This window comes from Malaclemys terrapin, chromosome 20 (assembly GCF_027887155.1).
Source record: "Malaclemys terrapin pileata isolate rMalTer1 chromosome 20, rMalTer1.hap1, whole genome shotgun sequence".
NCBI lineage: Eukaryota > Metazoa > Chordata > Testudines > Emydidae > Malaclemys > Malaclemys terrapin.
The window spans coordinates 14579623-14603413 of NC_071524.1; the positions used below are offsets into that span (position 1 = coordinate 14579623).

Genomic DNA, 23791 nt, shown 5'->3' on the forward strand with positions numbered 1-23791 from the left:
TTGCATGGTGTCAAGTATGAGGCGGTAGCAGTGTTAGTCTATAGCCACAAAAACAACAAGGAATCCGGTGGCCACTGGACTCCTTGTTGTTTTTCTAAATTATTCTGAAGTAAGTGGGAGTGTAGTGTAGATCTGGCCTGAGTATATTTCCCAGACCTGAAGAAAAGCTCCGTGTAAGCTCAAAGCGCTTCTCTCTCCAACAGAAGTTGGTCCAATAAAAGATATTGCCTCACCCACCTTGTGTCTCTCATATCCTGGGACTAACATGGCTACACCAATGCATATATTAAATATTGCTGTTGCTCAGTCATGAAAGGGGATGGTTTGAATTTACAAGTTACGTTTGTTTCAATTTTTCATTATATATGTTGTCAGCATTATGCCTCTCGTTTAAGCTACTGGTAATTAATTTGTCATTTACTCTTATTAGCGGCTATGGTGGACGGTCAATAAGAGAAGGAATTACTCATCTTACTTTGTGCTGAGTGGTAATGTTCTGTCAGAAAAAATTAATTGGGGAACAAATGTGGAGCCATCTGCAGTCTTCGCAGTCCCATAGTGTCTAATCCCTTTCCATCTACATGTCTGAGCAACGAGTCTTTGGGGAAAAAAGAAAGAAATTGCCAGAATGTCTGTGACTCTGATGTTCCTTTTGTTTCATGCATTCATTGCTTAGTATTGCTGTAAGGTTCAACAGTGCCAGTGTTACTTAAGGCAAGAACGATGCTGGCTTTGTTATGTGTGAGTTTGGTGTGACAGAAATGATTGAGGTCAGATTTGCTAACAGGAGTTAGGGAGCATGTAGACTTTTAATGACCATACTAGGCTTTTAAACAGCTCTTTGTATTTTCACGGCTTTCTTTTTCCAGTTTGCACATCCCTGCTTTGATTTCTCTGTGGCTCTCCCATTTTATATGAAAATGGAACTAGCCCTGGGGTCCATGACTAGGTTGCTTCTTTCTTGGGAATGTGGTGCTGTAGCTGTAATGGTTCACCATGGGCTGGGGGTTGTAACAAAACCCGAGAAGCAGAGCACAATAATCTTTGGGGAAAGTGCAACTCCTGGGGAACACTTAATATGAACAGTATTTTATAGCACGGCAAAAGCCAGAAACAAATCTTAAGAACTAGTTACTGTCAATTTAAAGTCATCTTTGGACAGTTTGAGTATGTCCATCAGTAGTGAGTCAAACTGAGGCTATGTCTACACTACCGCGGGATCGATGCTCCAGTGATCGATGCACCGGGATCGATTTAGTGGGTCTAGTGAAGACCCATTAAATTGGTGGCAGAGCGCTCTCCAGTCGACCCTGGTACTCCACCAGGAACGAGAGGAGTAAGGTAAGACTCTCCTGTCGACCCAGCGTGGTGTAGATCCCGTAATAAGTCAACCTAAGCTACATTGTTATTCACGTAGCTGGAGTTGCGTAACCCAGGTTGATGTACCCTGGTAGTGTAGACATAGCCTGAGACAAGTGTGAGCAAGGACCAGAAAGCCAGAGCTTCAGATTAAAGGCAAAGAGATGGGGCTCTCTTTTCTTGCTCTATGTGTACATTAAACAGGTACTTGCCTTAATAAGCCCTGTTGTCTAATGGCAAGCTTGTTTTGAATTTGGGCCGCAGGGAGACAAATGGTGGCAGCTGCTCCTGTTTTTCTTTCCAAGTGCACAAACACTGATTCTTTTCTGTCCAGCCCTGAATTTTATGATCCTCTGGGTTGGTCCATTAACCCATTTTTTTTTTTTCCCCCTGATGAGGTGAGTTTCTTTCTGTGAAATGAGACCCTGATACAGACCACTTCTTTAGCAATTAAAAGCTTTTAAACTGTACAGTTGATGACCTGTATATTGAATAAATCCTTTGCCCTTCAGATTCAAATACCATTAATGTACTGCGCATCATAAGACAGGTTCTCTGCTTTTATCTCACTGAACGTGGGCTTCTCAGAAAGCATCAATTAAAATGATGGCTAAATTGAGACATTTGTTCTCCCTGCTTATAGATTGACTGCAAGAGTTGCATATCCTTCTAGTTGCACTGCAAGTTATCACCCTCGCCCTCTTGTGTCCAATCGTTTCTGTCTATGCTGTGGTTACTGCAACAGAGCTGTATGAGCGGCTGTATGTACAGGCATTTGTCCTTGGGATAGTAATAAGGAAAGGAGCAGTGAGGGGTAGCTTCTTCCTTTAGCCAGATTCCAAATACCCATGGACGTCAGCAGTCACTTGCCTTATTTCTTCCATCTGTTGCACAGATGTGTGGAAAACAGAAGCACCTTTCTAAATCTAATTTTATGCCCCAAAAAGTTATTTAGTGAAATAGTGTTATTTGTTCAGTATATTCATTTAACAGGTTAATGTCCTATAGAAGCTATTTTTGCAGTTGCCACAACGTTTATTTTAGGTAAGAACCAGTATTGTCCTCTGCTTAGAGTAGAGGGGGAGTCAGAGACCCAGGGTATGTCTACACTACAAAATTAGGTCGAATTTATAGAAGCCGGTTTTATAGATATCGGTTTTATACAGTCGATTGTGTGTGTCCCTACATAAAATGCTCTAAGTGTATGAAGCCGGCGGACCGCGTCCACAGTACTGAGGCTAGCGTCGACTTCCGGAGTGTTGCACTGTGGGTAGCTATCCCACAGTTCCCGCAGTCTCCACCGCCCATTGGAATTTTGGGTTGAGATCCCAATGCCTGATGATGCAAAACAGTGTCGTGGGGGGTTCTGGGTACCTGCCGTCAGGCCCCTCCCCCTCCGTCAGAGCAACAGCAGACAATCGATTCGCGCCTTTTTACCTGGGTTACCTGGGCAGACAACATACCACGGCAAGCATGGAGCCCGCTCAGCTCACCATCACCATATGTCATCTGGGTGCCAGCCGATGTGGTACTGCATTGCTACACAGCAGCAGCTAATTGCCTTTTGGCAGTAGACGGTGCAGTATGACTGGTAGCCTTCATCGGCTATCTGGGTGCTGGCAGACGTGGGGCTGCATTGCTGCACAGCAGCAGCCCCTTGCCTTTTGGCAGTAGATGGTGGATTACGATTGGTATCCATCGTCGTCATATTCCAGTTCAATCAGAGGCACCTGGGCAGACATGCTTTGTCTCCTGGAGACTCAGTCCTGCCGACAGTCCGATTGAACTGTCTTGACGATGATGGCTAGTAGTCGTAGTACAGTATCTTCTGCCAAGCACCCAGAAGATGCCGAGGGCTATCAGTCATGCTGCACCGTCTGCTGCCAGCTTAAGATGTAAAAAAATAGATGTATTCATTTGCTTCCCCCTCCCGCCGTGAAATCAAAGGCCTGCAAAACCCAGGGTTTTGAGTTCAGTCTTTGGTGGGGCCATTCTATGTGACAGTTGTTTGTGTTTCTCCCTGATGCACAGCCACCTTCGTTGATTTTAATTCCCTGTACCTGTATGCCATGTCGTCAGTCGCCCCTCCCTCCCTCCGTCAGTTTCGCGCCTTTTTTCAGACCAGATGCCATAGCACTGGGATCATGGAGCCCACTCAGATCACCGCGGCAATTATGAGCACTATGAACACCACGCGCATTGTCCTGGAGTATATGCAGAGCCAGGACATGCCAAAGCAAAACCAGGACCAGCCGATGAGGCGATTGCAGTGCGGTGATGAGGAAATTGACATGGACACAGCCCTCATACAAGGTACGGGTCCCAGCAATGTGCAAATCATGGTGTTACTGGGGCAGGTTTATGCCGTGGAACGCTGATTCTGGGCCCGGGAAACAAGCGCAGACTGGTGGGACCGCATCGTGTTGCAGGTCTGGAACGATTTCCAGTGGCTGCAAAACTTTCGCATGCGTAAGGGCACTTTCATGGAACTTCGTGACTTGCTTTCCCCTGCCCTGAAGCGCCAGAATACCAGGATGAGAGCAGCCCTCATAGTTGAGAAGCGAGTGGAGATAGCCCTGTGGAAGCTTGCAACGCCAGACAGCTACCAGTCAGTCGGGAATCAATTTGGAGTGGGCAAATCTACTGTGGGGGCTGCTGTGATCCAAGTTGCCAGGGCAATCAAAGACCTACTGATATCAAGGGTAGTGACTCTGGGAAACGTGCAGGCCATAGTGGATGGCTTTGCTGCAATGGGATTCCCAAACTGTGGTGGGGCGATAGACGGAACCCATATCCCTATCTTGTCACCGGAGCACCAAACCACCGAGTACATAAACCGCAAGGGGTACTTTTCAATGCTGCTGCAAGCCCTGGTGGATCACAAGGGACGTTTCACCAACATCAACGTGGGATGGCCGGGAAAGGTATATGATGCTTGCGTCTTCAGGCACTCTGGTCTGTTTCGAAAGCTGGAGGAAGGGGCTTTCTTCCAGGACCAGAAAATAACCGTTGGGGATGTTGAAATGCCTATCGTGATCCTTGGGGACCCAGCCTACCCCTTAATGCCATGGCTCATGAAGCCGTACATAGGCAGCCTGGACAGTAGTCAGGACCTGTTCAACTACAGGCTGAGCAAGTGCTGGTGGTGGAATGTGCATTTGGACGTTTAAAAGCGCGCTGGCGCAGCTTACTAACTCACTCAGACCTCAGCGAAAAGAATATCCCCATTGTTATTGCTGCTTGCTGTGCGCTCCACAATATTTGTGAGAGTAAGGGAGAGACATTTATGGCGGGGTGGGAGGTTAAGGCAAATCGCCTGGCCGCTGATTACGTGCAGCCAGATACCAGGGCGGTTAGAAGAGTACAGCAGGGCGCGGTGCTCATCAGAGAAGCTTTGAAAACGAGTTTTGTGACTTGCCAGGCTACGGTGTGAAACTTCTGTTTGTTTGTTTCTCCTTGATGAACCCTCCGCCCCCACCCCCCAGTTCACTCTACTTCCCTGTAAACCAACCACCCCACCCTCCCCTCTCCCCTTCGAGCACTGCTTGCAGAGGCAATAAAGTCATTGTTACTTCACATTCATGCATTCTTTATTAATTCATCACACGATTAGGGGGATAATTGCCAAGGTAGCCCGAGAGGAGTGGGGGAGGAGGGAAGGAAAAGGACACACTGCAGTTTAAAACTTTAAAACTTTAACACTTATTGAAGGCCCGCCTTCCGATGCTCGGGCAATCATCTGGGGTGGCGTGACTGGGTGGCCGGAGGCCCCCCCACTATGTTCTTGGGCATCTGGGTGAGGAGGCAATGGGACTTGGGGAGGAGGGCTGTTGGTTACACAGGGGCTGTAGCGGCGGTCTCTGCTCCTGCTGCCTTTCCTGCAGCTCAACCATATGCTGGAGCATATCAGTTTGATGCTCCAGCAGCCGGAGCATCAACTCTTGCCTTCTGTCTGTAAGCTGACGCCACCTATCATCTTCAGCCCGCCACTTGCTCTGTTCATCCCGCGATTCAGCCCGCCACCTCTCCTCTCGTTCATATTGTGCTTTTCTGTAGTCTGACATTGACTGCCTCCACGCATTCTGCTGTGCTCTTTCAGCGTGGGAGAACATCTGGAGCTCCATGAACATATCATCCCGAGTCCGCCGCTTTCTTCTTCCAATCTTTGCTAGCCTCTGCGAAGGAGAAACATTTGCAGCTGGTGGAGGACAAGGGAGAGGTGGTTAAAAAAGACACATTTTAGAGAACAATGGGTACACTCTTTCACGTTAAATTTTGCTGTTCCCATTACACAGCACGTGTGCTTTCGTTACAAGGTCGCATTTTTCCTCTTATATTGAGGGCCTGCCGGTTTGGTGTGTGAGATCACTCACGCGGTGCCAGGCAACAGAATTCGGCTTGCAGGCAGCCATGGTAAGCCACAGTCTTTTGGCTTTTTTAATCCTCATAACGTGGGAATGGTTTCAAACAGTAGCGCCCTCATTTCCCATACCAAGGGTCCATTGGGTTGGCCATTTAAAATGGGTTTGCAGTGTAAAAGGAGGGGCTGGGGTTTCCGAGTTAACATGCAGCACAAACCCAACTACCCCCACATACACACACACAATTCTCTGGGATGATCCCTTCACCCCTCCCCTCGCCCCACCGCGTGGCTAACAGCGGGGAACATTTCTGTTCAGCCGAGCAGGAACGGGCACCTCTGAATGCCCCCTTAATAAAATCACCCCATTTCAACCAGGTGACCGTGAATGATATCACTGTCCTGAGGATAACAAAGAGAGATAAGGAATGGATGTTGTCTGCATGCCAGCAAACACTGAGACCGTACGCTGCCATGCTTTGTTATGCAATGATTCCAGACTACGTGCTACTGGCCTGGCGTGGTAAAGTGTCCTACCATGGCGGACCGGATAAGGCAGCCCTCCCCAGAAACCTTTTGCAAAGGCTTTGGGAGTACATGAAGGAGAGCTTTCTGGAGATGTCCCTGGAGGATTTCCGCTCCATCCCCATACACGTTAACAGACTTTTCCAGTAGTTGTACTGGCCGCGATTGCCAGGGCAAATTAATCATTAAACACACTTGCTTTTAAACCATGTGTAATATTTACAAAGGTACACTCACCAGAGGTCCCTTGTGTGCCCTCAGGGTCTGGGAGCATGCCTTGGGTGAGTTGGGGGGTTACTGGTTCCATGTCCAGGGTGATAAACATATCCTGGCTGTTGGGGAAACCGGTTTCTCCGCTTCCTTGCTGTGAGCTATCTTCATTGTCTTCTTCTTCATCATCATCATCATCATCATCATCTTCCGCGTACCCCGAACCCGCTTCCCTGTTGCATGTTTCTCCATTGATGGAGTCAAAGCACACGGTTGGGGTAGTGGTGGCTGCACCCCCGAGAATGGCATGCAGCTCCGTGTAGAAGCGGCACATTTGCGGCTCTGCCCCAGACCTTCCATTTGCCTCTCTGGCTTTGTGGTAGGCTTTCCTTAGCTCCTTAATTTTCACGCAGCACTGCTGTGCGTCCCTGTTATGGCCTCTGTCCTTCATGGCCTTTGAGACCTTTTCTAATATTTTGCCATTTCGTTTACTGCTACGGAGTTCAGCTAGCACTGATTCATCTCCCCATATGGCGAGCACATCCCGTACCTCCCATTCTGTCCATGCTGGAGCTCTTTTGCGATCCTGGGACTCCATCATGGTTACCCGTGCCGATGAGCTCCGCGTGATCACCTGTGCTCTCCCCGTTGGGCAAACAGGAAATGAAATTCAAAAGTTCGCGGGGCTTTTCCTGTCTACCTGGTCATTGCATCTGAGTTGAGAGTGCTGTCCAGAGCGGTCACAATGAAGCACTGTGGGATAGCTCCTGGAGGCCAATAACGTCGAAATGCATCCACACTACCCCAAATCCGACCCGCAAAGGCCAATTTTATCTCTAATCCCCTCGTCGGAGGTGGAGTAAAGAAACCAGTTTAAAGGGCCCTTTAAGTCGAAAGAAAGGACTTCGTCGTGTGCACGTGTCCAGGCTTAATTCGATTTAACCCTGCTAAAGTCGACCTAAACTCGTAGTGTAGACCAGGGCTCAGATTCTAAACCTGATTCTGCCACTGGCTTGCAGTGTGACCTCTGTGTTTCTTTCCCCATCTATGAAATGGTGACTCAGGCCATGTCTGTGCTACAGTGGCACGGTGACATCACCATAACTATGTCACTATAGCACCGTACTGTAGACATTTCCTACAGCAACAGAAGGATTTTTTTTTTTCCTGTTGCTGTAGGTAATTTACCTCTCCGGCACCTACACTGCGGGTTAGGTCGGCTTAGCTGCATGCTCAGGGGTGTGAACTTCTCACATCCCTGAGTGCTGTAACTATGTTGACCCAACTTTTAAGTGTAGACTAGAGCTAATTATATTTCTCTCTCAGTATATGCTTAACTACTGTTTGTTTATAAAGTAGTCTGAAATCCTCTGAGGAAAACTGGTAGAGAAGCACAAGTCTTTTTTTTCCCTCTGGGTATTTTTGCAAAGCATATTGCTTGTTCTAAGGAATAAAAGTTGTGCACCACTTTCCAGTTCTTGTGACATGGTAGGCTTTGCACTGATTCATTTTTTTTCTCCTTGTAGACAGAGAATTCTGTTCCATCCAGATAACACTTCCACAAAGTTGCACCCTTCTGATTCCAGTCCTTGCATTGACTTCTTGTGTCCTTGTTGTTTCACTAGGGTTGAATACTGAAGGAATCTATCGTGTGAGTGGAAACAAGTCTGAAATGGAGAGTCTGCAGAGACAGTTTGATCAAGGTAATGTCTGTTCCTATTGGGCAAAGGGGTTAGGATGTGGCAGTAGCATAGGAAATAGTTTTTTAAATTTACTTAGGATCGTCTAGTCTAGTCTAGATCAAAGTGATTTGTTTTTGTGCAATCTGTTTTGATTCCAGGTGCGGGCCTCTGTAATCACCTTTTAAACTATTACTGGTATTCAGACTGAAAGCTGAGAAGTCTGAATGTGACCCTGAGATTAGTTGTGGGCACAGCTTTCTTTAATATTTGTTCATTGACTGATTGAGAATTTGCTCTAATTTCTCAAACCTGACCAATCAGATTGTGCTAATGAGCCAAATTATCAGCCAGTACTGCTGTAACGGTGGTTGTGCTGTGTTGGTACTCTGTTCTTCGCAAAATATTTAGGCTATGTCTGCTCTGCTGAAATAATCAGGATCCTATGTGTGCTGCGCTTCCCCAGCTGTAGAACTTGCAACACAATCCACCCCTTAAAGCAGACTTGTGCTCTAGAATAAAAGGGATGGTGGTACTCTAGAATACAAGGGCTAGAGATGGTGGCCCTAGCCCCTGTTTGCCAGAAGCTGGGGATGGGTGACAGGGGATGGATCACTTGATGATCACCTGTTCTGTTCATTCCCTCTGAAGCACCTGGCATTGGCCACTATCAGAAGACCTTTGTTCTGACCCAGTATGGCCATTCTTATATTTTATTTCATTTTTTAAAAAGATGTTTCTAGAGCTTGTGGATGTGAAAATAACTTTAAAAATGTGAAACAAGTGTGAATCAATGCAAGGTTTTATTTTCTGGCTTTGCAAACTGGCCTTGTCTAGTCTGCAGGTAAAAGGTGTATTTTAAATTGTCTGCTAACATGATTTGAAATACCATTTTGTACCCAGTGTAGAAATAGTTTTAATGCTGTTAACACCCTAGAGTTAGTTAGGTACCAGCTGACATGGTTTTAAAGGTATTAAACTATATCTAGGCTATGTGGTAAGTGATCTCAAACTCTAATAATTAATTTAGTTTTAAAAACACTTTTTCATAGAGTACAATCTGGAACTGGAATAACCAATCTGTTTTAATTCACACCCTCATTTATTTTGACTTGAGTCTGTGGCTGCACACTTCTTTTGGATTTATCAAAATAGCACATTCTTAATCTGAAATGAATGTGTCCACATGCAGATTTGCACCAAAATAGATGAGGGTGTGAGTTAAGAGACTGATATTTTGGTTCCAGGTTGTGTAAACAAACCTATAATCTAGACAAGACCTCAGAGGTGTGAGCTGCTCCATTATCTTAATGGGGTTAACTCTGAAACACAAAACAAAATAATTTTAAACTACAGTTTCTCTGCTTGAGGCTGATAATTTTAGTAGAAACATGCAGCTGTTGTGTTTAGTCCACAATCCCAAACTGCGTCCCATGTCTTCCCAGATGCCAGAAGCCCCACCTGTTGTTTACCCAACTCCCATCGGTCCCAGACACCTATTGCGATCCAGTTTTGTATTGTCAATGCACAAATTTTCAGCACATTCAAAACTTAAACTGTTGATACCACATAAAATAAATGTATAATCAAAACAAATACCATGGTGACTAGCGTACTGATTGTTTGTGTTCATATTTAACTAAATGTCCGTGTTTAAATTTAGATGGGGGTGCCAGAGTACCACACAGACATTAGGTCCTTGAAAATAACCATATTTAATCACGGTCTTGTGCACTTTGGACCGTGTAAAGTAACCTGTTATAAGGCTTCTAGATTCCTAGGCTAAAGCAGCATGAGTCCTTAAAGGATTCACACAACTTAAGAACTGGACAGGTTAGAAAATGAGTTAAATTAGTTTAAGGTACCCTGAGCCTCTTGCCAATTTTTGTTCTGTTACAGTTAAGCTCCCCCCCCCCCCTCTTTTTTTTTTTTTTTTCTCTCTCTCTCTCTCTCTTCTGTTGCTATGTGGGAAATCCACTGATAGTGGGAAACTAACTGCAGGGGAAACAGTGAAACTGAATAGAAGCAATGTGCTGTCAAATGCGCAAAGTAAGCAAAGCGAAAACACAATGAGAAATATCTTTTCTCTGATCTTTCAATTACAATAATCATAGGTATTACTTGGAACAATTGTAGGGGAAAGGTTGTCAGTAATATGAGTTTTAAGTTAGCTATGTCCCTTCAAACAGAGCAAGTCTTTTCTGATGACACAAGTGAGGTGAAAACGTGTTATAACATGTTTGGGTGACAACCAAATTTAACTGCAGCTATTTTTGTAGCATAGGCAGAACTGATATTCGTGACCTTGCTTGGTTTTTAAATTCCTGGCATCACAATATGTACCATAACGCTTGCAAATAGGATTTTCTGGCTCTGGGACATCAAAAGCTTGTACGTTTGGCAGTTTTTGTGTGTCTTTGTTGCTCCTGGCCTCTGTAGACCATCTTATCTGACACTTTCCCTTTGCCCTTATCTAAGTCTCTCCCTTTCCTTCCACACTTTTCTGTGAGTGGTTCAGTTGTTTGTAATTAATGTATTCACATGAGGTTTTGCCACTTTGTGTAGGAGTTCTTGTTTGACATGTTCCTTCAATAAAGTGTTTAAGAGATTTATTTAGTGCAGATAAATGAAACTACTAATTCCCGTGTACCAGTGTTTAAACTTCCAGTGTTTTTGTAACTCCTAATGTTTTGTTCTTCCAGGGCCCTCGCTGACCACTGGGATTTTGATTATTTCCTGGTCTGAAAAAGCAAATTTAGGACTTCAAACATGATAAAGTGACTTAAAACTGAATAAATGTAGCTCTAGTCATATGAAAAGTTTAGGGATTCAAACTAGCTTTACTATGATGTCTACTATAGGGTGACATGATAGAGCAAAACTCTTATAATATCACTTTACATGATTAACATTTTAAAGGTGCCTATAGACATTAACTGCAATGATGCCACATTTGAGTTTCTTCATCAGTAGCTGCTTTGGGGGAGGGATCTGTAAGAAGATAGATAAATTAGCAGAAAAGTATTTACAAACTGCAGGTGGCTTTGAAAAATAGGACAAGGCAGGAATATTCGTAATCTCATTAGCCAGATCCAAAAGGTTCATGGCAGGCAGTATTACTTACTGGGTAGGGTAAGGATGGAAGTCAGGACTCCTTTATCCCTTTTCTGGACCTGTCAAATTAACTGCCCCCTCAGAGCTTCTGTTTAGCTATCAGTCAAATGGGCGTCATCTTACAGGATTGGAGTTTCGCACAAGACCGGGGGATGGTTACTCTGTGTTCTGTGCAAGACGTGTTTTTTAGCTGTTTGTCACATAGAGAAAGTGCTGAATGTAGAGGGGCATAAGTCTCATTTGTAGCCCGCCAAGTGATTTCTATCTCTTCCCTGTCAGGATCTCACGCGTGTCATTTGCTTCACTGCAGCAGCTGCATGTCTTGTGTTTGGTGAGTTTTAACTGTTAAATGCTTTCATTGTAGATCACAATCTAGACCTGGCAGAGAAGGACTTTACAGTGAATACTGTGGCTGGTGCCATGAAAAGCTTCTTCTCAGAACTGCCCGATCCCCTGGTACCGTACAATATGCAGATTGAACTGGTGGAGGCCCACAGTGAGTATGCACAAGGCAATGGGTGACACCATTGTTTCAGAGCATAAAGAATCCAAATTCTTCTGTCCATCTGGCATTATAGGAAACTGCTTTCTCCTGTCTGAAATACATCAACATAATGGCAGAGCACGTTGTGCTGGCAGCGTGTTGGCTTTAATTGCAAATTTCCTAGCTTTAATTGACTTAGTCCGTATTGTGTGTTGTCATCATGACAACAGTAATAACTGTCTCCGCTTGTAGAGCTTAGAGCAAGAACTGAGCTGAGACATTTGTGGTGCTTTCCTAATCATACCGTTCTATCCTCTGCCTCTAACATCACGTTCTTTAGGACGTGGATTGCGAGACACACATGCAGGACTTGGGTGCATCTGGAAATTTGCTTGTTCCAATATATTGCCCTGGGATGCAATGGGTCCTGAATCACCGTTGTTTGGGCAGGTATAAATCCAAAATTGCAGCCAGTTTCCTTGCACCTCAGTGGGGTGAATCCTTAGTCTCGGTTTGGAGCTTAGCCCCTGCACAAGTTTTTCCTTCCCTTTTTTATTTCTTTTTCTAGCTGCTCGGCGGGGGCATTGACCCACTGCTTTCATATCCTGTGATGAACTGGGACTGTTCTTACTGTGGTCTTTGAATGCTGACAGGGGAGTGTGGCTAGGATAGTCTGCATTGGGGGATGGGAGACTGGCCGAGGGAGAATACCTGAGCATGTAACATGAGGACCCAGGAAGGAGTTAGAGGCCAGGTGACACCTTTGCCCGGGAAACTGAACAAAGGGTGGGGGGAGAGTTTCAGAGCTGGCTGGTGACATGGCTGGGAGGCAGACGGGGCTCTGACCTCCCAAGGGGGCTGGGGTGCCCGGGGACCCCAAGATGGACCTAACTGAGGGGGTCCTGTTGTCTGTGCCTGCAAGACCTGTCTTGGGCTGTATTCCTGTCGTCTAAATAAACCTGCTATTGTACTGGCTGGCTGAGAGTCATGGTGAATCGCAGGAAGCCGGGGGTGCAGGGCCTTGTGTCCCCCCACTCTCCGTGACACATTCCAAAAAGGCAGCTGCTACCTTTTAGGGCTGAGCAAGACTTTGTCTAGCTGCTCGGTCAGTACATGATCTCTATCAGCAGGCAAGCCCTGATCTATCCAAAGTAGTCTTCTCACAGCAGAACCTAGGCTGCCACAATGAATACATTATAGTGGGTGGTATCTCCTTATGTGCCCAGCCTGCAACCCAACCCAGTGACTCTATATCTAGTTGCCCTGTATGAGCTGGGTCCGACGATACACACTCCTAAAGGATGGTTCTTGACAGTCAGTTGGGTCTCTAGCGCATGCTGCTGTTTGCCACAAATAGAGGGAGACAGTGTAATACACAGCGTTGCCTGTTAATGTCTCAGTGTTCCATAGATAGCTTTTCTTCCGGGATCAGCTGGCGTTTATAAATGCTTTCAATGCTGAACTTGGGTTTCCAGACAGTAGTTGACAGTCCAGTGGGCCGAAAGTTTCCGAGAATGGGTTAATGTCAGGGAAGAGAACTCCATCACCAGTAGTTTGAGGGCATCTAATGCCAGCAGTAGACATCATGCTGAGGAAAGGATTAAAGACCCAGTGAGTCTGTGTACGTACACACACACACACGTACACACACACCTTCCTTCAGTACACTTCTTTTCCCCTCCCCTATCCTTAAGAGAAAGCTGTGAAGGGCTGTTAACGTGACCAGCGCCCTTAGAGAAAGAGCTGTTGGAATAATGCATATTACTTAGGTTAGGAAAGCCATAGATTCAGCTGGAAAAATGGATCTCTCCTGGCAGTTATGTTTAGGGGCTCACAGCCTGCTGGAAGCAAATAGGTTTGTTGGTGATAGCCTTGCCATGGTGCCATCTAGAGGTGGAAAAGATAAAGGCATGCTAAAAATTCCATTGTGTGAGAAAATTGCTGACATAGCATCTTTTGTTTGCATTTTTTTTTTTTTTTTGACTTAAGAAATCTTGGCAAGAAAAATCAAGTGATTCTAGTGCAACAGCCTTTCTAAAACACGCATATCGTCCCAGTTGATTCTGCTGTGAAGACAGCACATTAAAACAGTGAGAGCCTGGTGTGGATTTAATTTCCCTTTTCATGAAGTGTCCTCTTTGTTGCTACTGCCCTTTCGCGGATATTCACAGCATCTTTAAGTGCGGTAGAGGCACAGCCTTGCGCATTTTTACTTGTGGCACATCTACCCAAGGGCTAAGCGGAGCAATGAAATGAGGTATGCAAGACAAACGTACACATTCAAGCAGGAATTTAGATATACCATTCAATGGCGGGGAAAATGCAAATAAAATATTAAGGCTGAGAATTTAAATGAATAACATAGATTCTCGTTAACTCAGTTCCCTTCTGCATATTTCATATTTATTTTAATTACAATCTCCATATCCAGGCACCTGACAGTATTAATGGATTATCCTGATAGTTCCCGTGAAGGGTAGAGGACTTTTACCTGGTACTGCTGAATCACTTTTAACAGCAGTGTGGGATACTTTTGTTCCAAAACCTCAGTACACAGACAGCCACCGTTGGAATGGTAAATACATAACCAGAACAATGTTTGACATGCCTCTTTGGCTTCAAGGAAGGCACCAGGTACATCCAAAAGTTACCCTGGGCTTGATGGGGGAGTCCAGGGAACACCATTGTCAGTTGACAGTTCAGTGTAGTGGAAGATCATATTTTCCTTCCATTTAGTTCTTTCTGAAAGAGACTTTTTTAGCGAAGGCCGATGGTTTGGAGAGACGTCTCCAAATCACCAAGAGCTTGTGTACATGCAGAGTAGCACTGGTTTTACAGGTGTGATGCTAAAGCAATTTAGTTAAACTGGTGCAAAAGGTGTGGACATGTTTATTTCAGTTTAAGTCTCTCTCCACCAACCTTTGCTCCCGAGGACCAGTTCTTTCCCTCTGCCAGCCTAATGCTCAGCTAATGCCCATTCTGGTTTCATTGGTTTTCAACCAACCTGCTTTCCAGTAGTGGTTCCCAGTCCCACAAAGGTTGGCTGGGTTGGAATCATATGCTAGAGATCAGGGACAGTTACGGGCAATGAGGAGCACAACTTGCTTCTGTCTAGAGTCCTGCCTGTCTCCTTGCTGCAGGGACTAGTACTAGTGCCCCTAACCCTCCCTTAAAGCCAGCCAGTTCCTAGGTAAGCTATCCATCTGGGAACTAACCAGGTTCAAAGAGTTAGGCCACATCATCTGGCTCATTGTTAGGTGCCTCTGCTCTTCAGCACCAGAGCAGGATCTTCTGAAACAGGTGGAAAAGACTGATGATTTGTAGCAGCAATAGGTTATTGCTCATATCTGAAACATCAGGTTGATTGTAGAGGATGAGGTTATACCTAGAGTGGGATAAATGTGGGTCATCTTCCTGTAAATCCTCTCTTCCCCTTGATTGGGTTGTATAATGGCGAGGGGTGTATAAGGGGAGGAAGACTCATAGATTCTAGGACTGGAAGGGATCTCGAGAGGTCATCGAGTCCAGTCCCCTGTCCTCATGGCAGGACCAAATAATGTCTAGACCATCTTTGGTAGACATTTATCTAACCTACTCTTAGATAGCTCTAGAGATGGAGATTCCACAACCTCCCTAGGCAATTTATGCCAGTGAATTTATTCTCCTTTATTCTGGAGAGCTGCATGTACTTTATGGATGATAGAATATGGTGGAGGTACCAATATCCGCCCTGTCCTTGAAGGAGAGAGAGCGAGCGCTGGAGACCTGTTGTTCAGGATGCTAGGAGCAGGATAGGGAAGTATATAGTACCAATGCTGCTTCATAATTTTCCCTCCCCACCTCAGAATGAGGGCCTTGAGCCAGTAGGATACAAGGCCAGATTTTGATACCTTCAAAAGATGGAGATCATTGCCTGTGTTGTCAGCCTCCAGGCTTATTCCAACTTGCAGCACCCTCCCCTCCCTAGTGGCCTCTCTGGGCATGTCTAAGTTAGACACACAGAGCAGCCTTCTATATCAAACTATGGTCTGATGTGCAGGAGGAGACTTACTCAGATGTAACAAGGAATTCTCTTCTTACGTGTGCTGGATATCAAAAATACCAGCCTGGTGCTCCAGCTTTCATCCCTCTTCATCCAGTGTTGGGATGCCAGTCTTATCTGATTGTGCCCAGTGTTTGTCTTTGATAATGCTTTACTCGAAGGTACGTACACCGCTCTATTCGACTGCTTTTCTAGGCCATGTACTGGATGGAAAAGGAAGATACGAAGGTGGTAATTATGTTCCCCAAAAGCAATACAGCAGTACACCAAGGATGATGTGTTCTTTGTAGGGAAGACTTATTAATTGAGCTATGAATCTGCTCCCTCACCGTTGCACCCTGGAGGTCATGCAACCAAGTAGGATGTAGCACTTCTCCGTATGCGGCGATTTGTGCGTTTAAAGGGTGAATCTATCCTACACCACCTGTGGCACAACAATTAAGTGCATGTGGCTTTAGGGTTAGCTGCTGATAGTAAACTTTTGGATTGAACAGTAGGATGACACTTGTCTGAACAGATTCCCTGAGGTGCTTGGCTTCTCTTTGGAGAAGACCCAGTGGGATTCACATCCATATGTTTGAGCAGGTTCTCTTTGCTGCTGGCGGCCTTTGAGTTGTATTTAATCAGCTCATCAAAGGCTCATGAGCATTTCACTTCCTCAGAAATTTCTGATTCTCATCGCTTTTTTCTTTTGACAGAAATTAATGACCGAGAGCAGAAGCTACATGCGCTCAAAGAAGTGCTGAAGAAATTTCCCAAGGAGAACTATGAGGTCTTCAAATATGTCATCTTGCATTTGAACAAGTATGTACAAGATCTCTTACTTCTGTATGACCATGGGTGGCGGTTGGATACATAGACTGTCCCCTTTATTCCATGAGCAGCTTCTTAACATAAGCTGTGTACAAAGCATTGGAACAATATTAAGCTAATGTTGACTTATTTAGCAGCTGTAATAGAGTAGGGAAGCAGCCTGGAGTGAATTTGTTCCTTGGCAGTTGTCCCAATTAAGCGGGCATGTCATTTATCAGGGGGACTAATTAAGTTCCATAAACGTTGCTACATCAGAAATAGCAGATTTCTATGGGGAAAACTTACATTAGACCCACATCTCTCCAACTCCATTAGTTTCTGCTTAGGATGTCACTTGCTTCTGGAGGTATAAGATCACTTCTGATGCTGCAGAGTTTAGAAGTCAGCAGGGAGCCTGCATTCATCATTCTGCACGGCCCATGGGAGGGAAGCGGGAGAGCTCTCCCAGAAGGCACATGATGATAGCTTGGGTGTGGTTTTGAGCATGGTTTCCTAGTCCACCGGAATTTGGATAATGCTGTCAAGGGGACGAGTTGGATGCCAACTGATTACTCCCTGTACCCGTCACGTCCTAGATATGTGAGCGTTCTTCCTGTTGTGAACAGACTGTGCTCACGGCCTCTCTCTCTTGTCTGTTGCAGGGTCAGTCACAACAACAGAGTGAATCTGATGACGAGCGAGAACCTCTCCATCTGCTTCTGGCCCACCTTGATGAGACCTGACTTCAGCACTATGGACGCTCTCACTGCAACTCGCACCTATCAGACAATCATTGAACTCTTCATCCAGCAGTGCCCCTTCTTTTTCTACAATCGACCAATTATTGAGCCCCCCAGTGCTACACCCAGTTCTCCGTCAGCGGTTCCTGCCAGCACACCTGTCTTATCCAGCACACCTGTGATGACTCAGCCGTCCCCACCACAGACTCCTCCTCCATCACCACAGTCTCCTCTCCAGCCTCTTCTCCCATCCCAGCTTCAAGCGGAGCAGCACACACTGTGAACTGGTGTGGGAGAAAGGAGGTTTGGTCTTTTCTCACACAGCGTGGAGATTGGAAAGAAAACCCAGGGTTCTGCTGTCCCCCCCTCTCTACCATCCTGTTGCAAGCTACAGCTGTGTTGGCAGTCTGAGAAAGCAGGAACAAGTTGGGCCATTGGGTGCACATTTTGAGCGTTCCAGACTGGTGCCTGGGACTGGGTTGAAGAGGACATTGGACCTTTCTCTTGTTTGTGGGAGTTGTGGGGGGGGGACTTTTGAGTACTGAATCTGTTCAAGTGTGATTGGTTCTGATCCAAGCCAACCTACGTTCATGACAACACTACCGAGTTCAGTCTAGGGCTCTGAGATCTATTGCTTCTGTCCACTTGGCTGCTTGTACAGAACATGTCCTTTGACTGACTCTTCGCAACACCCTCAGCCTGTGCATGGGAAAGATCCTGCCAGAGCGCAGAGCCGCAGAAACACCCAAACACGTTCCACAGGATATGGTTGAGGCTCATCAAACACTAAAAAAAAGACACTAATCATGGGGACCAGAACTCAGAGCAATCTCACTGCTAGCAGATCAGCGTAGCTACTCCGAAAGCTGCATCGCCACAGGTCTGGACCCGGTATCTCTCTAACAAGTACAGCTTTGTGTGTGGACAAAGCTAGAATGTAACTTTCTCTGACTTAACTGATGACCAGGGTGGGAAGTGAGAGGAATCTCCCTTCAGAACAAAGGAACACTGGAAAACTAACATGTTCCCACCATCCACTGGTTTTAATCAAGAGACGAGAGACGTGGCACAGACCATGGCCCCTTTTCCTTGGAAGCAGAACTACTGTGCAGCAGGTTCCTTAGGAGAGTTCAGGCTTGTTGGGCTGCCCTTGATTTGGCTTAGCCTTGCCTTTTCCTTGACAAATCACTACATCTCTCTCACCCTGGTAGAATTTGGCATTAGCACTTACAGGACGAGAGGTTTGGAAACACAGTAGATGTTTACTATCAGACAAGCTGGATTTTGATTCCTTTAGAACGCTATTGTTACTGAAACACTTTTGTTAAACTGCGTCTGGGGAGGGTGGTGGGCAGGTGGTGGGACTAGAACACTTTTTTCTTTTGTCGGTGGAAAGGTTTTTCAGTCCAGCACTTCTTGTGCAATGAGGTTGTGAGGGAAGCGTGTGTCTGCAGTGTGTCACAGGGCTCTGAAGGCATAGACAGTATTGCAGCTAACTTGTCCATGGCAGGGACTGCGGTAGTAAGGGTAGTAGCCCTCAATTGGGTGGTTGCTGAAGCCTCTGTAAACCTTGAGGACATTCTGGCTTTGTGGGTAAGACTTGGTGCAAGTATCCCCGCTAGACGGGGAGGGTGGAGTACGTTACTGGTGTCCCCTCAAGGCTCTGATTTTGTTTGCTTAAAAAAAATTGTAGCCAACCTGATGGAAGAGGGACCCATCATGGAAGAGGGACCCACCTTCCAGGCCCTCTTTGTATCTCCAGCTGGTAGAAGTTAGGTGACACACTTTGGCTTTTTGACAAAGGGTGGTGGCCGTTCACTGCATTCTCACCTGCTGCTGGTTGATACCACAAAATTAGCAAGAAAGGTAGGGAGTGAATGTTGAAGGGGAGTGGGTGGAAAAAAAGCTGTACATGAGTAAAAAGGATGGTAGGTTCTCAAGGCTCCATCTTGGACCGGCCTTCAGGATCCATACTTGGATCCCTGGTATGGTGCCACCACAGAAGAGCGTGTGCAAGTTTAAGTAGTGCTACATGACATGCAAAGTGCTAATTTGGCACCTGAACTGCTGTACCTGCTGTCTTCTCACTCACCTCCGTGTGTGTGTGGTCCAGTCCTGCCATCCTGGCCCTGGCCCCTCTAGACTGTCTTGCGCGCATGTCACCTTCCTCCTCCCTCTCTCCCCACACGTAAGCTGCTGTGTGTGCGAATCATATCTTAAACCTGTGTTGTCTCCCCATCTCCTCTCTGTGTGTGGCCTCCCTATCCTCAGTAATATAGGGCAGTTTTTAACTGGAGTTTCTATGGTACCAATGGGAGAAATCCCTACAAAGACCCTCCTGTGTCTCCTCGCACTTTAATATGGGATCTGTGATTTATCACTATTTTTTATCTTTCAAGGATGTTTGAGTCCCTATATCTAGGCAGTTTAAAAAAAAAATTAAAAACAAAAATAGCCTCAAAGCACGCCCTGCCCTCCTTACGCCCTTCGGCACGCAGAGCCAGCTCTCAATGAACTGAATCCCTCCTATAAATAAGCTGGGTTATTTATGTACTGACAAAACTGCATTTAAAGTTATACCTATGACAGAATAATGTGCTTGAAAGTACTTCTTATAGCATTCCTCCGAGTTTTATATTCTCATGCTTTAAAACAAAAGCTTTTATGTAAATATTGGATGATGTTTTTTTAGAACTTAAACCTCCTCCCTCCCCACAAAAGCCCTTAGGTTGTGCATGTGTGATGCTAACGTTCTGAGTGGAGAAGGAGAGTTGAAGCCCAAGGTTGATTCCTTTCAAACCTTTCACCATAAAATAAGGACCCATCTGTGCTCCATTGGACTTTCTTGCTTCTCTGTAGGCAGTGAGGATGGGAAAGGGGTTTTTTTTTGTGTTCTTCCTTTGGATTCTTTGGGGTCATTTTGCTTTGTGTAAAAAGGTTTGTTTCCGTGCCTTTCTTATAGGTCTGATGCTAAACTTCTCTCTAGACAGCTCTTTGGTACCTCTTTCCAAAACCTGCTCAGAACAGAGCCGTCCTGTCTGAGGATGTTGGGAGGACGGGACCTCTTCCTTCACACAAAAAAACAAAAACAAAATCCCATTCCCTGCAGAGCAGTAGTGCATTCTTCCCCCGAGGCACTGATCAGTTCCTGTTGTTCTGCCTGAGAACTAAAGCAATCAGTCTCCAGAACTCCCATCCTGGATTCCTCTACTGTGCAGAGGCTGGTTCTGCCCAGTTACCCATCTGTGGCCTTGAGATTTTGTCCTCAATTTGTGTATATTGCTGACTGAAGCAGCAAGGCATGGCGCATGGGGAGTGGGGTGTGTAGGAAGGGCGCAGCCATTGTAATTGTACTGATCTAGTCTGAGGTTCTAGATGCAGCAGGGGAGCCTGCTTTTGCCCATAGGATGGAAATAATGTACCTCATTTTAAAAAACAAAAACACTGCTGATTGATTTCCTACGGGATTTGCTCACTAATTCTGTTCTACCCTGAAAGACCCTGGAGATGCCTGCTGTGAAGATAGACTAGCAGGCCCATCCTAAGGGAAAGAGGTGTATGTTACAGAACGTACTGTCTCCAATCAGCTGGCACATACCTGGTTGCAAAGCACCTGATTGGTTGCTCCTCCCTGACAGGCGTTAACCGTCTGTCCCTCCTTGAGCAGTAACGTTCTGCCCATACCTCAAACACTAAGTTTTTCACATACCTTTCATGCCACCTGTGCTTTACAAATGGTCAAGACTTTTCTGTGTTCTGGGGAATGTGGTTTTTCTGTACAGGGGAGGTAACGGCTCTAGAGCAGACAAGAAATGCATGTTTGGTTTCATCATGCATGTGGTACTCCTGGGGGAATTCTGCGCCAAAAAATTTAAAAATTATGCTCACAATAGTTTAAAATTCTACATATTTTATTTGTTGAAATAACAATATAATCACATCAGTTTCAATAATTTTAGTAATTTATTTCAAAATACCTATCAGCAGGTATGTCTCTAACAATACAGATAACAGAAAGATCAAGGAAATGTTTTTTGACAAATTGATTCCTTACTAGGCATATAAATACAGACCGTTGAGTAATCATTCATTTACACTACAATACAAAAACATATTTCCTGAACCCCTCAGAAGCAGTGCAGAGGCTTGCGGGAGTCCAGGGAAACAGAGGAGCTGAGGGAGAGGGAAGTAATTGCTGGGAAGAAGCCTGGATATGAACTCGGGGAATTGTTGGGTGTAGGTGGGAAAAGTATGGAACGGGGTTTGTGTTTTTTTGTGCGGGGAGGGGGATTGTTGAGGAGCCTCCCACATGCAGACGCTGGCTGACCACTAGCCTCTCTCATTCAGTCAGGTACATCTGGCCCTGGCCTCATATGTTCCTGAACCCCCATTCAGCCACCTCTTCTCCCCCATGTGTCCCTGTACCCCTATCACCCCTCCCCATCTCCGCGCCCCCTCCTCGTCTCCACGTGTCACTGCATTCCTCCTCCCATTCATCCTCTGCCCCAGTCTGTCTCCCCCCACCAGCCCTTTTGAACCCCAGTCTGACCCCCCCAGCAGCCCCATGTGCCCCACACTGTCCGTCCCCCTATATCCCATGCCTCTTGACCTGGCCCCATGGGCAGGGCACTGCGAAGAATGCAGCCTCTTCTCTTCCTTAGCAGGAGCTGAGGCTGTTCCTGCCCAGAAGTGGCACGGCCACAGTGACCCCTGGTGCGCAAAAGGCATAACTGCAGAACTTGTATTTTCTGCTGAGAAAAAACATTCTGCGTGGCACATGAATTCTGCGTGTGCACAGTGGTGCAGAATTCCCCCTCCCCCCCCCCGGAGTAATGTGGTTATGTTCCACTAACAGCACTGTTCTTACTGCAGGCGGGAAGGGTGGGGAGGAAAAGTAGGCACCGAAGGGTGGAAATTTGAGTAGTCTTTAGCTTCTAGTTGCATTTTGAAAACTGTCTTGGCTGTGTGCTCACCATGTGGCTAAATCAGCTATCCAGTGTGCAGCTTATCTCCCTAGGAGAGTATTCTGCTAGAGGCTGGAAATGTGTCTGCTTCCTTGCCCATGTAGTCTATGGTACCTATCATAGAGATAGCGGTAAAATTCTTCCAAAGTATTCATTTGTTTTGTCGGGCAAATGGATGTTTTCTTCATGTGTTTTTTGGACGCGCTTAGAACCTGCTTCATTAATCCAGCGCGCTCCAGCTTTTCTGTGATTCTGTTCTTCCTTTCTTGTGCAACTCCGAGCGTCCATGATCCTTGCTATTCTGTGTTATTTTAAAGTAAAATTTAACCCTTTTAAATAGATTACAGGCAGCTGAGGTTTAAGCCACTTGTTTAAAAGAACCTGATTGAAGAGGATTGGCGACGGATGCTTATTGGACACTAGGCAGCGTTTCTGGACATGTAGCCAGCACTTCCTTTCAGCTGTGCTCGGCTCTTATACTTGGCGATTACATTTCATCAGTGATTATACCTGTGACATTTCATAGTTCTTAAACAGTCATCGGAGTGGGGAAATAAATCTTTTAACCACTTCCACTTTAACTGCTGTGCTGATTATTCGTCTTCAATTTCAGTGACTCAGCAACTGTGGTCGAGAGTCTGATTTTCTTTTTTTGTATAGCCACGTACGGTTTTAGTTTCCCTAAATCATTTCCTCATTCAAGTATGTGTCATTCAGTCTGTCTGTCACTCTAACCCAGAGCGCTGCATAGATTTGCAGAGTTCCCACTGTTATTTTCTCTCCCTACTTCTTGTGTAATAGGTCCTAGTTTTTCTAGGTTTAAAAACCCTTTTTGTAAAATTGAAATACAATAGGAATATTGTATTTTAAATTTAGTTTAAAGCAGGACATAAGTTATTGTTTAAATAAAAAAAAATCCTTAATTTTTTCCCTGTGTACATTTTAAAAACAAAAATCTGTCTCTTAAATTGTATGGGAATAAAACTTGTCCTGAAAAGTTGGATTAGTACGGCACCCAGCTTATTTTTCTGGTACTTGTATTTTCACATGTAAAATGATCTCTATATATGTTGAATTAACAAATATTTTGAGTTCAAGAAGAAGGAAAAAAAAAAACATATTAATGGTATTAAAATGTGTTAGTAGTTCCAGCTAAGTATGTGCCCGAAACAAGTTTTTTGCAGGAAAAAAAAAGTGAAGATCTGTATGTAAAGAACAGTATAACGGTTATTTCTTTGTATTTTTAGGGGCCTAACAGCTACATCCTTTAGTTATTGGTGATAGAATATATTTCCTTTTACGCTTCTTTTAAGGACATTTTTAACAATTTGTGGTATTTTCCAGGGCCAATCCAATTAGTGCATGATAATGTTTCAAGCTCGGGGCCAAGGAGCCCATTTTCTGCTGAGTTTAAAAAAAAAAAAAAAAAATCATGTATTTGCTACAGAGTATTGTAATTGTCTCAATGGGAATGGTGTAAAAACTTAAAGGCCTTACGTGATATGTATCATAGTTAATAAAT

At 45.3% G+C, this 23791-nt stretch overlaps 1 protein-coding gene across 1 annotated transcript in view; it reads left to right on the plus strand.

Annotated features, from left to right (window-relative positions):
• ARHGAP35 (Rho GTPase activating protein 35) overlaps positions 1-23270 on the plus strand; it is a 106000-nt gene extending 82730 nt beyond the window's left edge. The window contains exons 4-7 of the mRNA XM_054009973.1: positions 8080-8157; positions 11612-11743; positions 16472-16577; positions 17228-23270. Coding sequence (XP_053865948.1) covers positions 8080-8157; positions 11612-11743; positions 16472-16577; positions 17228-17588 — 677 coding nt within the window. The 3' untranslated portion in view covers positions 17589-23270. The remainder of the gene's footprint in view (positions 1-8079; positions 8158-11611; positions 11744-16471; positions 16578-17227) is intronic.
• Positions 23271-23791: the final 521 nt, after the last annotated feature.